This window comes from Vombatus ursinus, unplaced genomic scaffold (genome assembly GCF_900497805.2).
Source record: "Vombatus ursinus unplaced genomic scaffold, bare-nosed wombat genome assembly UNPS02012082.1, whole genome shotgun sequence".
NCBI classification, from domain to species: Eukaryota; Metazoa; Chordata; class Mammalia; order Diprotodontia; family Vombatidae; genus Vombatus; species Vombatus ursinus.
The window spans coordinates 734,378-760,978 of record NW_020951860.1 but is presented as its reverse complement, the minus strand read 5'-3'; the positions used below and the strand labels follow the sequence as shown (position 1 = coordinate 760,978).

At 39.5% G+C, this 26,601-nt stretch overlaps 1 protein-coding gene and 1 pseudogene across 1 annotated transcript in view; both read right to left on the bottom strand.

Moving 5' to 3' along the window:
* B4GALNT3 (beta-1,4-N-acetyl-galactosaminyltransferase 3) overlaps window positions 1–26,601 on the bottom strand; it is a 148,567-nt gene that overhangs the window by 29,449 nt on the left and 92,517 nt on the right. Inside the window, exons 2-3 of the mRNA XM_027857354.1 lie at window positions 10,032–10,135; window positions 7,499–7,576 (exon numbers count right to left, since the gene is read on the bottom strand). Coding sequence (XP_027713155.1) covers window positions 7,499–7,576; window positions 10,032–10,135 — 182 coding nt within the window. The remainder of the gene's footprint in view (window positions 1–7,498; window positions 7,577–10,031; window positions 10,136–26,601) is intronic.
* On the bottom strand, window positions 13,197–13,929 carry LOC114039547 (annotated as a pseudogene).

The following is a 26,601-nucleotide window of genomic DNA, read 5'->3' as shown; positions in this document are numbered from 1 at the left end:
ACTTTGTATCTAGACACATTGTGATTCCCGGCTGGTATTTGAGAACCAAATCTGCCATGGAGGTCAAATTAAGGCAAGAGTATACTGGCAAATGTTTAACAACTGGTTCTCTGCAAGAAAATGGCGTGCAGTGTACACAGAACACACTTCAAATTTGCATTGTTAACATTTTCTCTATCATTTTTTAAAATAGAGGCAATCAACAAAACACAAAAGTTCACCTTGATTTGCAGACGCTGAGGTGTAAAAGAAAATTTAACAATCAGCTCTGGTTGGAGCTGACTCCAACACACTCTTTGATCTAGGCATGGGAAGGGAAGCAGTAAAGGAAAGACGTTGTTGTTCCCTTTAGAAGCCTCTATCCTCCTTTGCTTTTTCAGGTGAACATAGTCATTTACTACTAAAACTACAACACAAAAGGAACAAGGCAGTCTGAACCACTGGACCAGCCCAAGTTGAATCAGGCCTGGTCCGAACCAACATGAGAACATTTTACCATTCTGTGTGAGCAGAATCTTTGTTGTACATCTATAACTGTGAGAGCCCCTAATAAATGTTTTGGAGATTTGAAGGTCAATCTACTTGTTATTTTAGTTAACAGACAACTTCCCAAATCTGTAACAGGCATGTGATGAGTCAATTTGATCTGAGTCCGATAAATGAATTCAAGCCCACTAGCCTAGGTAACAAATCAATCAACCAATGCTGGAAATTTGAAGAGAACTTAAAGGTTGTCTAGTGTAATATGTATCTGAAGAATAATCCTTTCTGATAATCTCCAATGAGTGGTCACTATGCCTATTTGGATTCCTTTAGCGTTGCTAAATACACTATCTTCCAAGGAACTCCCTTCAAAAAAGCTTCTTCTTTAGGCTTAAAGAAGAAAAATAATTCTCCATTATTTCAACCATTTCACATACAGTCAAGCAATCAACCATCAGATATTTACAAGTGCCTACTATGTGCTAGGCACTATGTCGGGTGCTAGGCATAGAAAGGCAAGAAGAAAAAAACCCAAACCAAAATAATCTCTACTCTCAAAAACCTTACATTCTATTAAGACGAACAACATGTACACATATGTAAATTCAAGGCAATTTTGGCAAGTGAGGGAGGAAGCTAGGGAAAATGAGGAGGGACTTCATGTAGGAGGTAAGCTCTGAACAAGATAAGAGATTCTACAAGGTAGTGGTGGTGAAGGAGGACATGGGAGACAGACTGTACAAACCATAGAGATAAGATCTGTGAGGAAAAACAAGTAAGCGAGTTTAACTGGACCAAATAACAAGTCCCTTCATCACCCTAATTATACTCCTTATAACATTCTCTAATTTGTCAACATTCTTCTTAAAATGTGGTGTCCAGAACTGAACATAACACTTTAGGTATAGCCTGACTAAGGTAAGATGGTGCACTCTTTGGTAGAGGGCTAGAAATGCTGGCTATAGTAATGAAACAAGAAAAAGAAATCAAGGAATCAAATCATAGGCAAAGAAGAAACAAAATGATCACTTTTTGCAGGTAACATAATGGTTTGCTTAAATAAACATAGGAAGTTAACTATAACTGAAATAATAGCACCAGCAAAGTTGTAGGATATAAAATAAATCCCCATAAATTCTCAGCATTTCTGTATATTACTCACAAAACTCAGCAGAAAGAGACAAATTTGAGATCACTACAAAATGTATAAAATACCTGTGAGTCTACCTACCAAGGAACTTTATAAAACACTTTTACAGAAAATTATGAAACTTTAAAATACTCTACAGAAATACGGACCTAAGTAACTGCAGAAATAATCACTCATGGCTAGAACAAGCTAATATAAAATTAATGACAATATTATCTAAATTAGTTTAATTATTCCATGCTTCACCAATCAAACTACCAAAGGATTATGTTACAAATCTAGAAAAGATGATAATGAAATTAATCTGGAAGAACAAAAGGCCACGAATCTCAAGGGAAGTAATGGAAAAAAAGGAATGGGATAGGGAAAGGGGGCCTAGCAGTAGCAAATCTCAAATTATATTATAAAACAATAATCATCAAAATAATTTAGTGCTTAATTTAGTAAATTAGTTTAGAAAGGGAAAGGATGATCAGTGGAAGAAATTAGGTCTACAAGATACAGAAGCAACCACATGTACTCAGGGTGTAACTTGAGATTTTTTTTGGACACAGCCAATGTGAGAATTTGTTTTGCTTGACTATGCATATTTGTTATGAGGCTTTTTTTTTTCTTTCTTTTTCAATGGGCAGGGGTAGGGGGAGTGGGAAGGAGAGGTGGATTTTCATTCATTGAAAAAATAAAATTTAAAAAAAAGAAGAAAAATCACTATTTGACAAAAACTGCTGGGAAAACTGGAAAGCAATCTGGCAGAAACTAGATAGAGAATAATCTCTCATACCATATACCAAGATGAGTGCTAAATGATACATGACTTATACCTAAAGGATGACATCATAAAAAATTAGAAGCACAAGGAAGAAATTACCTTTTGGATCACTGAATAGGGGTTGAGTTTATAATTAAATAAGGGATAGGGAGGATCACAGAAAGTAAAATGGACAATTCTGATTACATAAAACGTAAAAGTTTTTGCACAAATAAAATCAATGTAACTAAGAATAGAAGTGGAACTATAGGAAAGTATCTTTCCAGAAAACTTCTTTCATAAAGGCCTCATTTATAAGATATATAAGAAACTGATTCAAGTTTGTCAGAATAAGAGCAATCCCCCAATTGATAGATGGTCAAAAGATGAACAGGCAGTTTTCAGAGGAAGAAATCAAAGAATCAGAATCCATGTTAAAAAATATTCTACTTTGAAATTCTACTTCCTACTCACCATATTGGCAAAGTTGACAAAAAAAAAAAAAAAAAGGAGAATGACAAATGTTAGATAGGCTTGTGGGAAAATAGACATATCAATCCACTTTTTGCAGAGCTGAGAATTGCTCCAGATATTCTAGAAAGCAATTTGGAACTATGTCCTCAAAGTTACTAACCTGTGCACACCTTTTGACACAAAGATAGCACTATTACTATGCCTGAGAGATGAAAGAAAGAGGAAAGGACCCATATGTGCAAAAATATTTTAGATGACCTTTTAAAAATTTTATTTTTTATGACCCAAAATCTATTTTTTCTTTCCCATTCCCCATTTGAACAACAAGAACAAAAAGAAAAACTCTTGTAACAAATATTCATGGTCAAACAAAACAAATTCATTCATTGGCCATGTTTTGTTTGATCACGTATATTTGTCACAAGAGTTTTGTCTTTCCTTTTTTCTCAATTGAGGGTGGGAAGGAAAGAAAATTGACTTTTGATTTAAAAAAAATTAAATTGAAAAAGAAAACAATAGATTATAAGGAGTCCATCAAGATAGTCCAAGTGTATGTATATTTGTATGTGTATGTATATATGTGTGTGTGTGTGTGTGTATGCATATTGTATATGTATGCATGTGTGTGTAATGCATGGACAATCTTCCCAATGTTCTATAGGCTTTCCTCTAAGTCTTTTCATGTTGTGATGTATGTGTGCACACATAGATGCACTTGTTTACATATATATGATTTTATATGTGTTTATATACGTATATGCATATGTATATACTAGATATACACACACGCAGGGAATGAGTGAAATAATGACCAAGGGAATAAGAGACTTTGAGCATTTCCTATGTATTATATATGTTGTCTCCCATTAGAATGTAAGCACCTTGAAGGCAGGGGCTGTCTCTGTTTTGTATTTGTATCCCCAGCTTAGCATAGGTATTAGACATACAGAAGTTACTTGGAGGATGTTTTTCTTCATTCATTCATCATTCATTTGTTTGTTGTTCAGTCATTTCAGTCATGTGGGACTCTTCATGATCCCATTTGCTTGATGATCCATTGGCTTTCTTGGTTTTCTTTTCTTTACTGGGGTGATTTGCCATTTTCTTCTCTAGCTCATTTTACAGATGAGAAAACTAAGGCAAACAAGGTCAAGGGACTTGCCATAGGGTTGGTCATATAGCTAGTAAGTGTCTGAGGCCAGATTTGAACTCAGGTCTTTCCTGACTCCACGCCTGGAGCTCTATCTACTATCTACTCTCATCATTCATTATTGAATGTTTATTGGCTTAGAATCTCACTGTTCAAAGATATACTTAATAGCTAACGTAATAAAAGTGTGGTTTCATGAGGAAAAACTAAAGAATGTCAAAATCTTGTGAAGTGAGTGCCAAATATTGTAAAAAGAAAATGACTATAGAAAAAAGAGGCTATATTGAAAATTCTAAGTTTTTTAAAAAATGTAAAAATGGATAAAGTTTACACAAGTTAATTTAATTATCCTATAAAAAGTCCATACTTGCTTGAAAATTATAGAGAATACAAGATCTCACTGTGATTACTATTAGTAGATTATAAAAAGGAATTTGGCTCTGGGACAAAATACAGCCTTAAAACTCCCTTCCAAGAACATATCTTCCATGTATATGTTAAGATTATTTTTTAAAAAAAGTTATAAATACAACCACAGAGATAACTGTTGTACATCAATATCAAGTAAGGAATAAAACAGGGAAATGTATGTTAGCTAGAGGTGTTTGCCATGGTCATAGAGAATGTATTGTACTTGTATAATCCAAATGGAAAAAGGGCTTTCTATAGATGGAAATAGAGTGCATGCTGTTGGAGTCAAAAAGACCTATATTGGAATCTTTATTAGCTTGGTGATCATTTAACTTCTCTATTCCACATTTCCTCATCTGTGAAATGGGGATAATAATACCAGGATTGTTGTGTGGATCAAATCAGATAATGTAAAATACTTTGCAAACCCTAAAGTGCTATTTAAATGTTAACTCTGGGCAGCTAGGTGGCACAGTGGATAGAGCTCTAGGTCTGAAGTCAGGAAGACCCATCTTCGTGAGTTTAAATCTGGCCTCAGGCACTTACTATCTGTGTGATCCTTGGCAAGCCTCTTAACCCTGTTTGCCTCAGTTTCCTCAGCTGTAAAATGATCTGGAGAAGGAACTGGCAAACCAGTCTAGTATCTTTGCCAAGAAAATCTCAGACAGGGTCACAAAGAGTTGGACATGATTGAAATGGCTAAACAGTAACAACAACAAATGTTAGCTATTATTATTTTTTACAATTAGAGAACGAAAATGTTCCTCTTTGTGTATAACCTTGAGCTAGCTGTATCAAACTCAAGAATAAAAGGAAGCTTACTTAATGAGATCTATAACCATGCAAAAAAAAATTCAATCTAAACATATACATAGAACACTGAGAGCAAATGGATGAAGAATGTTATTGTCCCAAATATATAGATTCTAGGGAGTCTACTGAGTAAGTTCGTGTGTGTGTGTGTGTGTGTGTGTATAATTGTGCTAAGACTTCTGGGACACTCGGCTCAAACATACACACCTTTTATACGCATATGTATACTACACACACCCTACATACATGTCAACACAGAGATGTCTAGTCACACGTAAGATACATGTATATGTTTATATCTTCACACAAATATACACACATTATACATGGTTATACATGAAAATGTATGCACACTATGCCTGTTTATACATAAACATGCACATACATATATAATTATGTGTGTGTATATATACTATATATACATATATAATAAGCACTGCAGATAGAAAATGAAATTCCATAGGAAGAAGAGATCAGGCAAATTAAATTTTACATTTACAACACTGCATAGCACTCTCAATAATCCTAAATTGTTCTCTGAAACATTTTTAATACAAATATGTTCTCCATTATTCAGTAAATTCAATTCAAAACACATCCTAGTGACATAATGTGATTAGGAATCACTATAATCTCTAAAACACTAAAATAGCAGATGACACAAAAATCACAATGGAGAAGCATATGGTAGCCCTGAAAACATTACCAAAGATGTGTCCAAAGTAGCATAAAAGATATTATCTGGGGCAGATTGGGGGAGGGGGTAATCAGAAGCAAATACTCCTGAGGAGGGACAGGGTCAAAAGAAAGAATAGAATAAATGGGGGGCGGGATAGGATGAAGGGAAATAGTTTTCCACAGCATGACTGCTATGGAAGTGTTTTGCGTGACTACACATGTATGACCTGTATCAAGTTGCTTGCCTTCTCAATGAGGGTGGGTGGGGAGGGAGGAAGGAAGAAAATTTGGAACCCAAAGTTTTAAAAACAAATGTTAAAAAATTGTTATCACATGCAACTGGGAAATAAGATATACAGGCAATGGGGAATAGAAATCTATCCTGCCCTACAGGAAAATAGAAGAGGAAGGGGATGAGAGAAGTGGGGGGAATAGAAGAGAGGGCAGATTAAGGGAAAGGGTACTCAGAATGCACACCATTTTGGGGTTGGGGGAGGGATGAGACGGGGAAAAATTTGAATGTTGAAGTGAATGTTGAAAACTAAAAATAAATTAATGGACCAAAAAAAAAAGATACTAACGGAAATGTAGGATCAGAAAAGAAGGAATAACAGATGGAGAGTTTGAGGACTGCCTTGGCATCTACACAATGCAAAAAGTAAGGCCTACAGCACATCGGTAGGATCCTCTGTGAAGAATGTATTAGAGGACATGGCCAAGAGTCCATGGCATGAGAAGATGCAAATGGATTGTGACCTGTACAGCTAAAAGGAATACCCACTCAAAGAACCCACCGAAATATTTGTAGGTGGTTTTGTGACATCTAGTTTGCATGCTTCTCTGTTCATATGTTCATAAACATAATAAGCTCATTGTATATTTCTGGGCTATTTTCTGTTTGTCCAGTGTCTCCCTGAGGAAAAAACTTACTACTATTAAATTTTAGCATGTTATGTTGTATAAGATTTGGAGGAATTGTGAATCAGGGAACAAAAACTTAAAACAATCTAACAGGATCTTAAAAACAAAACTGCTGTGTTCCCCAGTAGTGGGGCAAGGCTGGTTGGCGGCAAGGGACACTTAGACCCCTTCAAGGTCAAAGCTGTCATTTCAAATGTGCTGTGTGATCCTGGGCAAGACTTTCACTTCTCTTTCATCTTTCAATTCCCTCTCTGTAAAATAGGGACATATTATCTACTACTGACCCTATGCCTATTGGAGGAAAATTCAATGATAACTTCTATCCCTAGTGATAAAAATTCTCAATAATAACAACTTATTCACTAGAGTATGGTGTGGTGGAAAAAGCATTTGGATTTGGGTTCAGAACTGGGTTCAAACTTCTGGCTACAGTGTGACACTGCACAAGTCATAACTTCACTCCTGCAAGTGTCCATGGCTTCTCAAAGCCATCTGTAAAATGAAGGGGTTGGATTACATTGTGTCTAAGGTCCCTTGGAGCTCTAAAATCCCAAGTTTATATGATGCCAAAACCCTTAAGAAACATCTTCTGTTGCCCTCTGCCCTAAAATTATTTTTAAAAGAACAGAGAAGAGATAGGAAAGTTCAGGTGTCACAACGAGCGTCCCACCTCTGAGATCCAGGGAACAGGCCTGTTCCATTGTTGATAGCTCTCACTCCTGAGCCCACCTCTGTCCAGCTCTTGAACCTGGGCCACCAAGCAGCAACACAGAGGAGAACAAAATCAAAAGGAAAACAGTGAGTGAGGCAGAAATAGGCAGGAAGGGGACAAGGGTGCAAGAAAAAGGCAGGTTCTGGAAGAAAGGTTGATGATTAAAGCCATAAGCTTCAGGGTCATGCTTTATTGCAGCTGGCGATTCAAGCGAACAACAAATAGGTGCCCAAAAGTGTTCAGAGCCCCGAATTAGACATCTTGGTGGAATGCAGAAGGTGATGTAGTTCCTGACCTCAGGGAATTCTCAACATTAAGGCCCATGACAAAAATCACTCTAATTGCAACTCTTTTATGCACTTATCATCTTGGATATGGTGATCCTATAGGCATGTTTACCTTCTCCAATGAAGTACTGAGCTCCCTGAAGAGAAACTAAATATCTTCCCATTTCTTACATTTCCCTTCTTCCTCAATCTAGAATTAGAGAATTTCAAAGTTGGAAGACACCTCCAAGGTATTTTAGTCCAACTCACAATTGAATAGGAATCTCTTCAACTATATCCCCATCATTCATTCTCTGCTCGAAGACTTCCAGCAAGAGGGAACTCACCAGCTCCTAAGGAAGTCCATTTCACTTTTGAACCACTCCAATTGTCAAGATTTTTTTCCTTATATAAAGCTAAAATGTACTTCTCTCCATCTTCTACCCATTATTCTTAGTTCTGCCCTCAAGACATAAAGAACAAGTTTGATATTTCTTCCACAGTATGGACGGCAGATACTTGAAGACTATGTATCAGACACTGTGCTAGGCAATGGAGATATAGAGACTAAAAAAAAAAATCAAGGAATATATAAGATTTAAACATCTTCTCTAAGCTAACCATCCCAGTTCCTTTAACTAGTCTTCATATGGCATGGCTTCTAATCCACTTACCGCCTTGGTCACATACCTCTGTACATCCCCTCTTCTGTCAATATCCATCCTGTGTCAGCAAGGAGTCAATTGTTCTTTCTACTACACTGCTTCACCTCCCCCCCCCCAAGGATCAAAGAATTAGAGCCTATAGGAGCTCTATGAATCATCTAGTCCTTCATTTAAAAAATGAGAAACTGAGTTCCAGAGATGTTGTTATTGTTCAGTCGTTTCAGTTGTGTCTGACTCTTTGTGACCCCATGTGGGGTTTTCTTGGCAAAAATACTGGAATGGTTTGCCGTTTCCTTCTCCAGCTCATTATACAGATGAGGAAACTGAGGCAAACAGGGTTAAGTGACTTGCCCAGGGTCACATAGCTAGAAAGTGTCTGGGGCTGGATTTAGACTCAGGAAAGGGTGTCTTCCTGACTCCAGGGCTGGCAGTCTAACCACTAAGCTATCTAGGTGCTTCAAAGAGGTTAAGTTCTTCAAATGCAGCCCAAACTATATCTCTCCGGATTATTTCTCCACCTCTACCCCAGCGGTCTTCTCATGCTAGAAAGAATTCTGCCCCTGTGAGCTCCTCCTCCAGTTGGGGATTTCCTCCCTGGAGCCTCCATTTATGGAAACATCCATGCAGCAATGCTCATTTCAAAGCTGTCCCAGTCCATGACTGCCCAGATAACTAACTTCTTCACCTTTGTTTTCATGAAGGTACTTTTTTCCCCTCCAGATATCCAGCTCCCTTCGCGTGCTGTCTTTATATGCTGCACTCCCCCCACCCTCGCATTAGAATGTAAGCTCCTTGAGGACAGAGATTGCCTTTTGTTTTCATTTTTTAAAATTAAATTTTCTTTTCTTTTCAAACAAAAATCAGACTTTTCTTCTGCCTACTTTCCTCCCCTATCCCACTGAGAAAGCAAGAAAAACTAAACCCCTACTACAAGTGACTGTCTTTTTTTTTGTATTTGTATTCCAAACACTTAGCACAGTGCTTAGCATACAACATATGCTTAATAAATTCTCTCTCTGCCTCCCTCCTTTCTATCTCTTTTCTCTAGTTCCTTTCTCTCTTCTCTGTTTCTCTTTTCTCTCTCTCTCTCTGTCTGTCTCTGTCTCTCTGTTTCTCTGTCTCTCTCTTTCTCTATCTCTATCTCTGTCTCTATCTCTCTGTCACTGTTTCTGTCTCTCTCTCTCTTTCCTCCTTGCCCTTCAACTTACCCAAGGTCACACAGTTAGTAAGTAGTAGAGCTGGGATTCAAATCTAGATCCTCTGACTTCAAACCTGGTCGTATTTCTACTAAAGGAAGCTAAAGTCAACCTGGGAAAACCCTTCTCCAGATCTATTCAGGAGCTTCAGGGTCAACAGGGGACAGGCTTGACCAGCCTCCCTTAAATAAGCTGGGAAATGTTCATGATGCAGATAAAGTTTCCAAGGGCTTCTACTGAAGAAGAGTGAAAAAATACAGGTATCCACATTGGTTGGGGGAATGGTAAGGGAAGCCATATGTATGTGGAAAGAGATATCATATCTCTCTAAGGACAGGGGACCTAAGCTAACACTTGTATTTACCTTGAAGTCCTGCCTCTGGGGCTGATAGAACTTGAGATCTGGATGCACAGCAGGAATGTTTCTATTCGCCAGAGCCTTGGCCAGTTCTCTCCAACTGCTATATCCTATAGAGCAGAAAGATAAGAAAGATCAGTAGAATCTCAAAACTCAATTTCCATTCTGCAAAGTTCCTGGAAAAACCACCTGCAGGAATGATTTCTTCTATCTCATCTGCTCAGACCTCTTCATATGTTGAAAACAATTCATTTGTTTTTAATCTCACCCCTCCTCTTTAACTTCCATGTTTCTGTCAAAGGCACCACCATTTTTCTAATCACCCAACCATAGGTTTGCAATTATTAAGTCACCCTCAACTCTTCATTTTCATGAGCTGCCAAATCTTATCAATTCTACACCCTCAGTCCCCCTTCTCTCCACTCACAATAAAACTATTCTAGTTCAAGTCTTTATGACCTCTTGCCTGGACTCCTGAAATAATATCCTAATTCGTGTTTCCAACTTGTCATCTCCAATTCATCTTCCATACAGCTGCCAAAATGATATGCCTAAAGCACAGGTCATTCTCCTGCTTCATACAGTGTTGTCAAACTCAAAGATAGAAAGGAGAGCCACTAAACCAGGGGTAGGGAACCTGCAGCCTCGAGGCCACGTGTGGCCTTCTAGGTCTTTGAGTTCTGCTTTTTTGATTGAGTCCAAGTTTTACAGAACAAATTCTTTTATTAAGGGGGTTTGTTCTGTGAAGTTTGGATTCAGTCAAAGGGCCACACTTGAGGACCTAGAAGGCCCATGTGGCTTCAAGACCACAGGTTCCCTACCCCTGCACTAAACCATACATCAGGATTCTGGAAGGCTGCATATTGATTTAGAAAACCATTTATTAACATTATCTATTTTTTTTTTTTGGCTAGGCAATGGGGTTAAGTGACTTGCCCAGAGTCACACAGCTAGTGAGTGTTATGTGTCTGAGGCCGAATTTGAACTCAGGTCCTTCTGAATCCAGGGCTGGTGCTCTATCCACTGCGCCACTTAGCTGCCCCAACATTATCTATTTTCTATTGCATTTTTCCCTTAGGGCATCAAGACTGGAGTCAGGAAAACTCATCTTCCTGAGTTCAAATGTGGCCTCGGACACTTACTACTTGTGTAACAAGTCATCTGTTCGCCTCAGTTTCCTCATCTGTAAAATGAGCTGGAGAAGAAAATGGCAAACCACTCCAGTATCTTTGCCAAGAAAACCCCAAATGGGGTCACAAAGAGTTGGACATAACTGAAACAACTGAACAACAACAAAAATTATATTTTTATTTTTCTATTCCATTTCAATTTTGTATGAGCTGTGGGGAGTGTTTAGGCCTATTGCCTCTGTGTCTGACACGTTCGAGAAGCTTCAGTGGCTCCCTATTGTATCTGAGGATAAAATACAAATGTTTGTTTTGTTTTTGTTTTTAAGCTAGGCAATGGGGTTAAGTGACTTGCCCAGGGTCACACAGCTAGTAAGTGTTATGTGTCCAAGGCCGGATTTCAACTCAGGTCCTCCTGACTCCAGGGCCGGTGCTCTATCCACTGCACCACCTAGCTGTCCCTTGTTTGTTTGTTTTGTTTCGTTTTTGTTTTTGTTTTTGTTTTAAATACAAATGTTTGGCATTTAAAGCCCTTCACAACCTGGCACTGGCCTTTCTTTCCAGGCTGGTTACTTATGATTCTGCCTCCTAACATTATACCTCCCAGCCAAAGTGCCCTTTTGCTGTTCCTCATGCGTGGTATCCCTTCTTCCTCCTCTGTGTTTTTGTTGTTCTCCACCCCCATGACTGGAATGGACACATCTCTCGTCTCCACCTCTTGGAATTCCTACCTCCTTTCAGGGTTTAAATCAAGTGCTACCTCCTACGTGAAATCTCGCCATATTGCCCAGTTGTTAGTATATTCTAATTCCCGAAACAACCTTGTGTTTATTTTTTATATCTACATTTTGTATTTATTTAGCAGAATATGCGTTGTTTCCTTGCAATGGAATGAAAGGTCTTTGAAGCCAGGGATGTTTTGTTTTTCAGTCTTTGTATCCCTAATACCTTGTGCATAATAGTAGGGGCTTAAAAAATGTTTGCTGAAATGTTTATTGATGAAACTGTGGTACAAGGAAGCTGATCAACTTATTCAAGTTCACTGTGTCCATCAGTAGCAGTGATACCGCGTGAATCTGCATCTCATTAAAGCACACTGCCTTTCATAAGCATGATCTAGATGAGGTGAAAATGGATTTCTCTCCTTCTACCCTAAAAATAACTCCAGATCACATCTTTTCAGAGCTAATTGTTGTCAAAAGCAGAAAAAGGGAAGGTAATGCTGGAAAGCAAGGTAATCCCCCTTCTCATCTTAAGCTTCTCTTATGAAAGATCTTTCCTGCTTCATTCAACATCTCAGTCACACCTTAGGAAAGCCAAGGAAGTATTAATATCCAAAATAGAAACCCCTCCTCCACTGCTCAGAATCAGTCACGCCCAGCTGGATGGGTCTAGAGCTGAGGGAGGTACAGAGTGGGTGGGCCAAGGTTGAATGTTTATCAAACACATTTATAAGCTGCTGGGTGATGGGAAATCCGGAAGCCAGCTGCTGGGATACAGCTGGAAGCTACCCTTCAGGCTCTTGGCTTGGGGACACAAGATCTATTCCAGGGAAGGCAAGAGGTTAAGCCTCAAAGGCAGGAGGAACTGAGAAAATAAAACTTGAAGTTATTACTAGGTAGACATACACGCACATACACACACACACACACACACACACACACACACACAGAGTTCATGCAGACACTTCTATCTAAACAGAGAAGGCTCCACTGAGCACACTGAGATATTAACTGGGGGCTTTTACAATAACTTTTTTTTTTTTTACATGAAACCTGTGGTTAGTGAAATTAGTTTATTAATCTTGAGCACACTTGGGAGGGTGATAGTGTAGGTCTCTGAGGTTTAAAATGGGGTGGATTGGAGGGCTTTGGAGTGGAGGCCTGAGTTTGGGAGCAAGGGAGGGAGTGAGGTGAGTTATAAAGGCAGGGTTCTTTCTTTGCTTGGGTATAGGTGCTCTATAAGTAACTGGGCTCTGTTGCTTAGCAACTGATGGTACCATTAAAGATAAAGGCACAGAGAAGTGGGCAAGCAGGACGGAGCACTAGGCAGCATCCTCTTCCTGAAGCATCAGAGTTTCCCTGGCCTCAGGGCTCTCTGGATCTTCTACAGGGATTCTTGCTGGTTCTAGCTCCAATCCTGGTTCTGCTTCAACCACTGCCCCTGCCTCAGGCTGATTTTCAATGCCCTGGTTAGGGCCCAATCGGGGAGGCTTGGTGGGAGTAGGTGGAGGTGGGACGGGGCCCTTGCTCTTTCGGGTGGACAGTGCCCTTCGAAGGCTCTGCGCCTTTTCTAGGCCAGTACACCGAAGCCGCTTGGCCCGGGATTCCACTGGCTCCTCATCTGAGCTCTCCCCTTCTTCCAGTTCTTCTAGGGTCTCTGGTCCCAGTTCCTTCTCTTCTAGCTCTGTGGATTCTGGCTCCTTCTGAAAAACTCTGGCTGGGATTTCTGCCTCTTCCTTGAAGAGCTGGACGTGCAGCTGGCCGCGGGCGACCAGCAGCGCGTGGTTGGCCTCGCGCCGCTGCACCTGGAGCGCCTGGAGGTGCAGCGCCCGGCGGATGACATCAGCATGTGTGCTGACGCGCTCGGCCTCGGCCAGCAGCTGGGCCAGCGCGTTGCTGGTGGCCCCGTGGGCTGCGGCTGAGCGCGCCCAGGCCACGCTGGATGCGGCGCACGGTGCCCGTCAGGCCGCCCTGACGCTCCCGCACCGCCTCCAGCATGGTGGACAGCTTCTCCAGCAGCGTCACCACTGTCACCACGTGCTTCAGCCGGGGCATGCGATCTCCCCCATGGCCCCTCGAGATGCCCGCGCCCGAGCCCACTCTGATCACTATTATGAGAAGCAGCACGATGCGGTGGTGGGGACAAGTTTAGATTGAAGTCTGCAGAAAGCTGCATTTGCATTCTAGCTTTGCCACTTAACCGCGATAGAAGTAGTCATGAGGGCTTATCCTCTCTCGGCTTCAGCTTCCTCATTGTAAAATGGTAATAATAATTTAGTACTGAACTTGCAGGGCTGTTGTAAGGATAAAATATGATAATCTGTACACAGTACTCTGCAAGCCTTCCAGGGCCATAAAAATGTCAGTTATTATTATCCTACCAATTAACATTTATGTAAATGCAATTCTTTGATGGAGGCGACATGGTATAGTGGAAAGGGCTTTGGGACTTGGAATCAGAAGCTTAGGTTTGAATCCTGGCTTTGCCACCTACTAGCTGTGTGACCTTGGGTAAGTTACTTAACTTCTCTGAAACTCAGTTTCCTCATCTATAGAGAAATGCAAATAATCAAGTTCCCCAACTTCTTCTCAGGGTGTGAGAATCAAGTGAGAGCTCCTTGGAGTCTCACAACCATCCAGGGAGGAAGCTAGTCAAGTTATTACTAATTCCCATTTCTCCACAGATGAGGAAACTAAGGTTAAGAGAAGATAAATGAGTTGCCAAAGTCATAAGCAGAACCAGGATTTGAACCCAAGTCTTCAGACTCCAAGTCCGAAGTCTATTCCATCATACTATGTCGCCTCCATCAAAGAGTTGCCATTCCACCTGTACATAGCACGTAGATAATAACATCTAGAGTTTATATACGGTTCTAAGGCTTGTAAAACACTTAATGAATATTGTATTATTTTATCTTATAACAACCCTAGGAGGCAGGTGCTATTACTGTCTCCTTTTTACAGATGAGGAAACTGAGGCAGAAAGAAGTTAAGTGGTTTGCCCAGAGTCATACAGTTAGTAAGTATCTGAGGCTGAATTTGAGCTCAGGTCTTTCTGACTACAGGTCTAGTTTTCTATTAACTGTGCTACTGAGTTGTAAAACTTAGGACCTGATCTCTGGTAACTGATAACTGGTAATCAGCAACACATTCAATGAGTACCAGATATAAACACACACACACGCATATGTGCATATGTGTGTGTATGCATGTCCGTGTTTATAGATATATAGATATAGATAGATATAGGTACATAGACAGCTATACATGCACCACCAGAAGACACAAACTAGAAATGCATATACACAAAAAGTATTTGGTAAAAAAAGACATTATTGTGGTCCTACCTTGAAAACTTCCAAATTGTGTAATATTGGACAAGTTAATTCCTCTTTTTGAACTTTATTTTTCTTACTGGTCACTTACACCAGTGGTGTCAAACTCAAACAGGATCCCTGCAGGCTGAATACTGACTTAGAAAACCACATATTAACATTATTTTTAATTATATTTTTATTTATTTTTGTCAAATATTTCCCAATCACATTTTAATCTGGTTTGGGCCACAAGTCTGTTGGGAATAATGACCTTTGTATACATGAAGCACTATATAAATATGAATTATTATCATAATTTTGTTCCCATCTTTTTAAAAAGGTTTATTATTTTATTAATTTATGAAAATATTTTTTATTTTTTCTCCTCCCACCTTTCCCTACTCATAGGAAGGAAGTAAGGAAGGAAGGAAAGAAAGAAGAAAAGGATTGTAAGTACAGTCAAGCAAAATATATTCTCCTATTGGCCCATTAACTCTCCATCATGAGGTGGATAAGCATTCTTCATTAGTCCTCTGGGATTATGGTGGATCATTAGTTGATCATAGTTCTAAACTCTCAAAATATTATTGATGGGGTTGGGTTCTAGATCCCGGAAAGGAAAAACCCTGGACTTTCCCAAGTGGCCAAATCTCTGGTGTTTGCCTGAGGCTATAATCTCATCAACTGGCCTTTCTTTGGGGCTACACCCAATCTCCCATTTCTGGTAACCTAGTCTAGCCCTCCCTATGGCCCCTGGCCATTTCCCACACTTAATCCTAGCTAGGCTCCATTGTCGAGGTCCCAGGAGTCCTGTTCACCCCAGTTTACTGGTCACTCCCATTCAGATCTTCCTTAGACTTCTCCTCCAGTCACCTCAAACTACTTGGACACTCCTAGATCCCTCCCCCACAGTCTTTCTGTATATAAGGTCCATCTTGTCTCCATTAAGGGGCCAGATTCCTAAAATGTAGCCACTGCTCAGATTCTTAGCCAATACCTCACAGACTCTCAGATTCCTCAAGAGTCTGGCTAATATGGCGGATCTTTAATAAACCTTGTCTTTGGCCGAAAGAAGGCTTGGGTTGAATTATTTTGGGCAGGACCCGTCTGTCATGACCTCGGGGGTCCCAGCACCCCTAAACTTCTAGACCTCATCAATTTCAATCATCTTTTCATATGGCCATAGATAGCCTGGGTTTCCTCCCTTGAGAACTGCCTAATCATCTCCTCAGATCATTTATCAACTGGGGAATATCTCTTATGGTATTTTGGGCTGGGCATGGCTCAGGACAGTTCTTATTTGTTTTTCATTCAATAGGAAGGATATTCAATAGAGGAAGCTAGACGGCTCAGTGAATAGAGCACTGGACCTAGAATCAGGAAGAGGTGAGTTCAAATCTGACCTCAGACAATCACTAGCTGTGACCTTCTGAGAAAATCACAACTTTTGTTTGCCTATTACACTAGAGAAGGAAATGGCAAACCATTCCAGTATATTTGCAAAGAAAAGAGTCAGACTTGATTGAATGACTGAGCAATAACAAAAGGATAAAATACTCAGAAATCAGTAAATAGAAGATTTATGCAGTCATAGCAGGAGAAGAATATTCAAAAGTAGGGATTGAGGACACCTTGGGCTGATTCAGCGGAGTAAGGCTTCCTTGACTGAGATGTCCATTGTTTTCCACCAGCCAAGCATTAGAGAACACCTGTGGTTCCTTGTGACCATTTTGTTCTCAGCCAACATCCTGGTGTCAATAGCTTCAGCTTTTTAGTCCCCTCAGATAATCAAATTTTGAGTATAGTTTTCATATCTTCTAAGGAAAAACTAACCTAACTTCAATGAGGTTCAGAATGGGAAGAATGGGACCCAGGATAAGTCTCTATCCCGTTATTATTCTTTTACATTTAATGCAATACTGCCCAGGATACAAAATAAGTGCTTTTGGTAGCTGAATAAAAGTATTATAATATAAGCTCAACCGCCTGAAGGCTCACTGATGAGGATGGGATCTAGACCCCAAAAAGGAAAAACCCTGGACTTTCCCACAAGGCCAAATCTCTGGCATTTGTCTGAGGCTATAATCCCATCAACTGGCCTTACGTAGTGGCTACACCCAATCTCCCAATTCTGTTACCCTTAACCTAGCCTAACCCTTCATTGTCTTACCTCCCTAAGGCCTCAGACCACTTCCCACCCTTAATTCTATTTAGGCTCCATTCTCCCTTGGCCACATGGTCCATGGAGTTCCATTACCTCATAGAATACTTGGCTACTCTTAGATCCCTCCCATAGTCTTTCTGTATATAAGGTCCATCTTGTCTTCATTAAGACGCTTAGATTCCTAAAATCTAGCCAGTGCTCAGATTCTTATAATCTAGCCAATAGCTCACTAATATTCAGACTCCTTAAGAGTCTGCCCAATATGATGTATGTTCTAATAAACCTTGTCTTTGGCTGAAAGAAGGCTTGGGTTGAATTCTTTAGGGCAGGATCTACGTGTTGTGATATTGGGGTCCCAGCACCCCTGAACCCCTTAACCTCAACATCACCAAAAGCATCCTTGTAACAACTCTGAGAGTAAATAGGACAACAGGGACCTCATCCTATTTATATATTCTTTTGATATATTCACTGGTTTTCTGTTGCAGAAACATTTTATTCCATGTAGCTTGAAGATTCTAGATATTTGGTGTGACTTGTCCTTAAGTTGTTAAGAATCAATTTAATGTCTGGACAATCGTAGGCCATAGTTTGATCTTGGATCAGACTTACTCTGTACTGTTGCAGTCTAGGGGTGCTAGGAACCCTGAAATGCAAGGGTACAGGGCAGGAGTCTGCCTCAAAAGAATTCAACCACTCAAACCTTCTTTCGGTCCAAGTAGTGAATTTATTGTAACATCAACAGAAGTGGGCCAGGCTCCTAGTGAGCCTGCCATATTTATGACACCAACACAAGAGGGGCAGATTCTTAAGGAATTTGCCCATTTAATGAGGATGAAACTGGTACTTTTATATAGAAAGACTGTGGGAAGATCTGGATGGGAGCTAGGAATGTCAAGTAGCCTGGGGTGTTCCAGAGGTAACAGAGAAAAGGGTATAGACGGGATTAAGGAGTGTCAAGTAAACTAATTAAGTAATCAAGGTGGGCTAGGATGGGCCAGATGCCTTGGGTAGAGGCACCAGTGATCTGGGCTACTGAAATGTATGGGAAAATTCAGGCGCTGGGTTACTTTCAAAGACATGGTCTTTTCCTTTTAGGGGTTCAGATTTAATCCCACCCCCTATCAGTACTGTACTAGAATATTAGTACTTTAGTATAGTACATTAAGTTATATATAATATTTTGAGGTCTAAATTTGTAGCATGAGGATTTGTTGATGATATATTGTAAGCTTCTGATATATACTTCTAGCCACCAGGTCATGTCTTGCTAGTTATCCAATAGATGTTAAAATTTTATGGCCTTTAATGATAGATTGGTTTCTACCATTTCCTAGCATAATCTGCATAGATCATGAAGTCTGGGGCTATTCTATATATGTTCAGAACATGCATAAGCCATGAGTGTAAAATTGAAAATTGATTTTAATTCTATTTTTAAGGCTTAGTCAATCTAGATTTAATATTCACTTTCCTTATTTCTTCTTCTGGTAAACTTCACCCACCACCCACATCCTGGAGAAACTTGACTAAAGGTCAAGCTTTTGTCTTGTAATTACCTCCACTTTTTTACCCCCACTCATCACCCAACGTTCCCAGGGAACTTGATTAATGCAAAAGGTGAAATTTCAACAATTTAAACTATTGTAGAAATTTCCATCGTCTGAAGACTACTCCCATCGCCTGAGAAGTTTGCCTTGTGACTCAAAGCAACTTCTTGTCTGTGGTTAAGAGGATTACAGAAGGGGAGGTCCAAATGATGTGATCTCAATTCTGACTATGTCATCTGATAGCCAATCATAAGAACACACAGCTATGTTGCTTGAGATTTTGCCGTCATCTTATTAATTGTTATAAAAGACCCTGTCAGGCCTCACTCAAGGTCTTTGGTCACTGAGAGAGGCCATTGGTCCAATTTATTGGTTACTGGTAGTCTGACTAATAAATTGATCATGCTTGGAACTTTATCTCTCAGTTTACCTTAATTTTCAAATGTAACATGAGTCAAAGGATTTGCAGTAATCAACAAAACTAGCATAAATAATAATAATAATAGCTCAAAAGAGCTATACAGAGCTTTTAAGGCATACAAAGTGTTTTACCTATCTTAGCTCATTTGTTCCTAAATATAAAAAGTACTTTCAGACACTGTGTTCAATGGTTAATGAATAATAAGTTGCTCTTACATCCCTAAGATTTTTTGGCACAACCATTTTAATCCTTAGGCAATATATTGTTGTCATTGTGTTTCTAGATTTTTGAATGACACAACTTGTGATTTTTTTTTAGTACATAAACAGGTCAGTGTATATTTGGAGAATTAGCTGCTGCTCTCATCTTTTGATAATAGATATATGATCTGCTAAGCAAAATGAGATAAGTATGTCCCAAAGAAATAAAAAAAAAAAGAGGAAAAGGATCTATATGTACCAAAATATTTCTAGCAGCTTATTTTTGTAGCAGCCAAAAATTGGAAACTGAGGAATGACCAAATAATTCTGGTATACAAATGTAATGGAATATTATTGCACCATAAGAAATGATCATCAAATGGAGAGTTTCACAGGAAGCTAGGAAGAACTCTGTCAATTAATGCTGAATCAAGTCAGCAGAACTTGTACAATTTATACAATGATATACAATGATTACATTATTATAAAGAAAACAACTTTGAAAGATTTAAGATTCTGATCAGTGTAGTAATAAACCAGGAGTCCAAAAGAATGAAAATGAAACATGCTATTCAGAGAAATGATGAATTTAAAATGCACCAAGAAACATATTTTTGGAAATCACACATGTGGGGATTTGTTTTGCTGGACTATGTACCTATGTATTGAAAGCTTTCTTTTTCTTTTCTTTTTTTTTTTATATTGCTAAATTTGGTAGTGGGAGGGACAGATTACTGAAAGAAAATAGAATACGTTCAAAGAAAAAAAAAACTTTCCAAAGAAAGTTGGTATCTAATATTGAAGACTAATGTTGAAGAATCTAGTAAAGTGTTTTGCTAGTAAAGCAATGTGCCCCCGTGAAGCATTTTAGCTTTGCACAGAAGCTACAGTTACAGCCATCTCCCTCGACATAATTGTTCTCTCACTGATTTTATTAAAAGTGTACAAGCTTTTCTGTTTCTCAGTCCAACATACATTTTTTGTGGTGATAGACTTCTTGTGACCCTATAAACAACTAGAAATTTTCCATGTCCTGCTCCTTTAGGGACGTTGCCTCTTTCCTCTGATTTCTCAAGATTCTGTAGTAAAGCTGAATGATGTCAAAACTTTGTTTTGCTTTTTCACTATTATTACTGCTTTTGTCACCTTAATCTTTTGACTTTTGCTTTTAGTTACTGATTAGGGGAACATAGAATTTCTGATTTGATTTTATTTTAAATTTCCTTTTTTGTTGCCTTTAATTGGGCAAATGGTGCTCAAATTTTCTGTTTTGCATACCAGGTAGATAGTGACGCCTTTCTACCCTTCTGTAACATTATGTTTGACTCCTGTCCATAAGGGGTATTCCTTGATAAATCTACTTTTCTTCTTATGGTTCTTACTGTGAAAGTAGCTACTCTACATAATTATGTGTGCCAGTCTTCAAATGTTTTTATACTTGTCAAATACTGTGGGAAAATGTATTCATTCATGAGGATAATAAGAAATGCAAAAAAAAATTACTCTCTTTGAATATAATTGGTCTGTTAGTTGGATTCATGCTGTTGAACTCAAAAAGGGCTTTTTGGAATTCCATTCTAAGCATGTCTATCTCCTTTTCAAAATTATTGGTGATATCTGTACTTTTTGTCATCTGTTTCATTCTTTGGTATAATTTCTGGAATTTGTACTAAGTAAAAATTTTAAATGACTTCAAAGTCTTCAGCTTTTCCCCCTTCAAATTTCAGTAGATTCTTGATTTCATCTTTCATTTTATCTAATCTAGATTCAGGCATGAAGTTGTTTATTATTATTCTTATCATCATCATCATCATCATCATCATCATCATCATCATCATTATTGTCCTCTACAGGTAGGCACTTTATCGTTGTGCAATTTGTAATTGCAGGTACCATTAACAAAAAAGGAGTATGAAGCTCTTGCCTATAAGTGGTGACATTTGTTTCTGATTTTGTTGTGACATGTTTTTGGTGAATAATGGAAGTATTAATATCTTCATTTCATTTTACTCACATTCACGGTTTGCCTTTTTATTCCTAAGTGCCATTTTGTATCAAAGTGTTTCTGACAAATAGTATATTTATATTTCTTTTTGGGGAAAAGAAGGGCCTGGATGCAGTCTTTTTACACTCCACTTTTTACTCTCCACCATGTAATGTTCTACCCAGTGACACCGGCCTGTTCCACAAACAAGCTACTTCACCTCTCAGCTCCAGGCTGGTTGTCCCCCACGACTAGAATGTTCTTTCTCTTCGATTGTATCTACTTACCTCCCTACTTTCCTTATTTTGTCATTGTTCAGTCATTTTTCATTCATGTCTAATTATTCTTGGCAAAAATACTGGCATAGTTTGCCATTTCCTTCTCCAGCACATTTTGCAGATGAGGAAACAGAGGCAAACAGGGTTAAGTGCTTTCCTCTGGATCACACAGCTAATAAGTGTCTGAAGCTAGATTTGAATTCAGGAAGATGAGTCTTCTTAACTCCAGGCCCAGCACTCTGTCCAATGTGCCACCTAGTTGCCCTAGCTTCCTTTAAGTCCCAACTAAAATCCCATCTTTTACAGGAAAACTTTCCCAACCACTCTTAAATCTAGTACCTTCCCTCTGTTAATTATTTCCTATTTAACCTGCATAAAGCTTTGTATACTTGTATATTTGTCTGTATTTTATACATATTTATATATTTGTATTGTGTATTTGTCTGCAATATTTGAGGAATAACTAGGGTAGAAATCCCTGGCCAAAGAGAAGCCTAGAGTTCTGTCTCTTTGAACAAGCAGAGCTTCCCAGGTGGCAAATAGTGGCTGAGGAGGCAATCCCATAAGCCCCTTGCTCAGACCTAAAACCAGGTCAGGTTGCAGTGCTCAGTCCAGGGTAGCAAACCACTGGATCAAACCATGGGAACAGTGAAAGCTTGAAAGTTCCTAGCCTGAGTTACCCTGAGAACAGCTGAAATAACATAATACTCAATACCATCAGGAGGACCAGTCTAGACATCACCTACAGAAGTACTCAAGCCTGGCCCCAACAAACAGTCGGAAGTCAGGAAGGAGGCTGAAAGAATAACCAATCATAAAAAGAATCCCACCGTAAAAAGCTCTTATGGTGACAAGGACACTCAAGACATAAACTTGAGAATGACTTCAAAACATCTACAAGCAAAATCTCAAAAAAAGCACAGTTTGGACATAAATTCTAGAATTTCTGGAAGACATAAAACAATTGATAAAAAATAGAATCTAAAATGTTTTTATAAATGAAATGAGAATGTTAGATAGGAAAATTAGAAAATAAGTGAGAAGTATGGAAGAAAGAAATAGAAAGGAAATTAATAGCTTGGCATAAGAGGTGCAAAATCTTGCCCAAGAAACAAAAGTCCCTGAAAATTAGAATGGACCAGATAGGAGCTAATGACTTCATGAGATAAGAAATAGTAACTGAAAAAAAATGAAGAAAATTCAAGATATCTCATAGATTTATAGGAGTAGTTTCATCCTGCTGGCTGAGGTGTTAGCCCAGTTTACCATTTCGGGTTCCTGCCAGGCCTTGACAATTAGCAAGCTAAGAACATGAAGAGTTCTCGCTGTACATCACCCTAGTTGGTCTTGCTTTACTTTACTGTTGCCCCTTTTTACCGTGCCCCCCACCCAGAAAATGAAAGGTTGGGCTCTTGAGGGGGTTAATAATAATTATAATACTATTACTACTATTTGGATTCTGGTATTCCATCTAGGGTAAAATGAATTTCCAAAGAGGGGGTGGGATCTAACACCTCTCCTTCTTTCGTCCACAAAGATAAGGTCCGACATGGATTTTAACTACTAGGTGTGGGCATCTCAGCTGGGGATCTAGGCCTGAGAGTTTGATTCACAGACATCAAAATCATCTTCACATTTGTGACAGGTGATGGATAGTAGTAGGTCCTTGTACAGATGCATTCCTTTCCTAGGGAGGGTCTCTTCTGCTATTCATGACTAGCTGGTTGGTTGGCTGTTAGAAACAGGTCTAACAAGCTTGGGATAGTAGGGATGTTTCTGGGGAACAAGGCTCAAGGGCAAATGAAATGGGGTGCTCTAGGTAAGGAAGAAGAAAAAAAGAACACAGTAAACCCCACACCCTAAAAGACTGCTGACATCAGAGAAGAATTGCTTATCCCAGCCCAAACATTCAAAAGAAACACTGTCCCACTCCCACTAGGTGATAGATCATGATGGGCGTGCAAAGGTGGGGTAGAAGGGTGAGGGTGGGAGTCCTTGCCTGATTTCTTGCTTCATGTCATTTTAAGGAAATCATGGTGCTTTCTAAGCATCAGCTGCCTCATCTTTTAATGGCTGAGAACAATCTATCTCCCAAATAAAATACAAGGATTGACCAATAAAAATGCTGTATTCTATAAATTTCAGTTTCCATAGTTATCCTCTCTCTCTCCTCTCACCACACACACACACACACACACACACACACACACACACACACACAATTAGCTTGAGATTGTCCCGCAAAACCTGGCTCTTGATTGTGAATGAGCTCCTTGACCCCAGTCACAGGTCACACCAGAGATCAGAGAGCTTATCCCCAAGGTAGAAAATTTGTCTTTTAGCTGTAAAGCTTCCCCTACTGAAGTCCACCTCACTCATCCATCCACTCAGATATGTGGCTTACTCTCTATGTAATATCAGAGCCACTTACACAAGTACTTGTGAGAATAGTTCACATTGAGTAGAGTATTACAGTTTACAGAACACTTCACTCACAAAAATCCTGTGTGGTGGGTAATGCAAGGATTATGATGTCCATTTCATAGATGAGGAAAATTGAGGCTCTGAGATGCAGAAACCATCATATCCTCTTCTCAGTTTCTTTTGCTCAGTACGTTGAAGGGAAGGTAATCAATATTCAGGATTGTAGAGGGCCAAGGTTGTATCTACCTCAGGGAAGGAGGACCCAAGTGTTAAATACTGCTGGACCCATACTCATTTGGCACAGGTAAACTAGCATTATTTAATTTACAGGTGCACTATTGAGCGTTGACAAACCAGTCTGCCAAGTCACAGCCCTGTGGCAAAAGGGGTAAGTGGCATAATGATTTGGACCCACATCAAAAAATAAAAATAGGAGAGTCTTCCTGGGATTGCCCTTCTCCCAACACAGAGTTGGACTCTACCCTTGGGAGCTTGGTTACTGTGGCTTTCAAAGTAGCCTGATGGGAGGGGTTCTACATCTGTCTCCTGCCCCTCCCTATGTGGTTTCTGCACGATACCAGAGGACAGAACATACTGCCAGAAGGCTGGCCCTCGAGACCCACTGTAGCCCCACCCTGCTCCAGAGGGCAGGTCTCACAGGTCTCTTTTCACTCAACCTCATCCCTTCTACCTTTCATATCTCTCACAGAGTAATCTTCCTCACGGAAAGATGTTTTTCTATGCATTGCTCAAGTCTTACATCACTGTTGGATAATCCATCAGCATTCCAAGTTCAATACGTCCAAAATGAAACAAAACTCATCCCTCCACCAAACTTCTCCATTTCTATCTAGGTGCTCTCCCTTAACCAGACCTTTTCCAATTCCCCAGGTATTAACACTCTCTCCTTCTTGGAAGTACTTTGTATTATTTTGGCATATAATCATACGATGACACAAAAATTTGTGAAGCTTTCTATATTTTTTTCCTTCCTTTCCTAACCCCTATAATGCTAGCGCTTTCCCTCTGTTGATTATTTCCAATTGATCTTGTGTATGTGTTTAGGGCAGAGACTTGTATCTGCTTTGTAGTTTCTTTGTATCCCCAGAGCTTAGCACAGTGTCTGACACATAGTAGGCACTTAATATGTGCTTGTTGACTGACTAACCTCCTGGAGAGCAGGAACTGCTTCCTTCTTTTATTGACTTGATTGAATTAACTAGGTCTGGTCAGCTCACTCACTTCTCTGCTAGAAAATCTTCAGGAGCTCCTATTGCCTACTGAGTAGTTTCAACTCTGCCTGGAATCCAAAGCCCTTTCCAACTTGGCACCATTATGCCTTTACAAATTTATTTCATGTTATTTTCTTCTCTATGCTCTAAACAAACTTGACAACCCTGTGACCCTCAAACACATGCTGCACTCTCATGCCTCTGTAGCTATGTTCAATCTATGCCCTATACCTAGAAATGCCTTCTACTAATGCTGGCTACCATAGCTAGTGGCACAGTGGATAGAGTGCTGGGCCTGGAATCAGAAAGATCTGAGTTCAAATCCAGTCTCAGACACTTACTAGCTGTGTGACCATGGGCAAGTCACTTAACCTCTGTTTGACTCACTTTCCTCTATCATAAAATGATAGCACTTACTGTGCAAAGCTCAAATGACACAATATTTGTAAAAGTACTTAGCCTGGCACATAGTAGGTATTACATAAAAGCTTATTCCCTTCCTTGTCCTTTCTCTTATTATGTATTAAATCGCTACTAATACTTTAAAAGTCCATTGTTAAGTGCTGCCTCCTTTGGGAAGCCTTCCTTAATTCCCTGCCCCTTCTTCAAGTTGATGATGGCATTCTCTCCCAGACCTCTCATAGTGTTTGTTTTGTAACTCTTTTATAGCATAATATTGTGTTAAAGGTGTCCATGTTGGTGTCATTCTACCTGCTCCTGGAGGGCAAACACCATGCCTTATTTATACACTGTATCTCACCTAACAGACAGCTAGGTGGATAGAGCTGGAATCAGGTCTGGAATCAGGAAAACACACCTTCCTGAGTTCAAATCTGGCCTCAAGATACTTACCAGCCATGTTATCTTGGGTAAGTCACTTAACCTTCTTTGCCTTAGTTTCCTCATTTGTAAAAGGAGCTAGAGAAGGAAATGGCAAACCATTCCAGCATCTTTGCCAGGAAAACCCCAAATGGGGCCACAAAGGGTTGTACTTGACTGAACAACAAAAATCTCACCTAGCATATAATCTGCAATATAATAGGCACTTAAATAAAATTTGGACTGAGGCAGGCCAAGCAAATTCTCAATCTGCCAGGACACTAAATAGAGTTTCCAGGTCACAAAACATGCCTGGTTTCTACTCAGTACTTATCTGT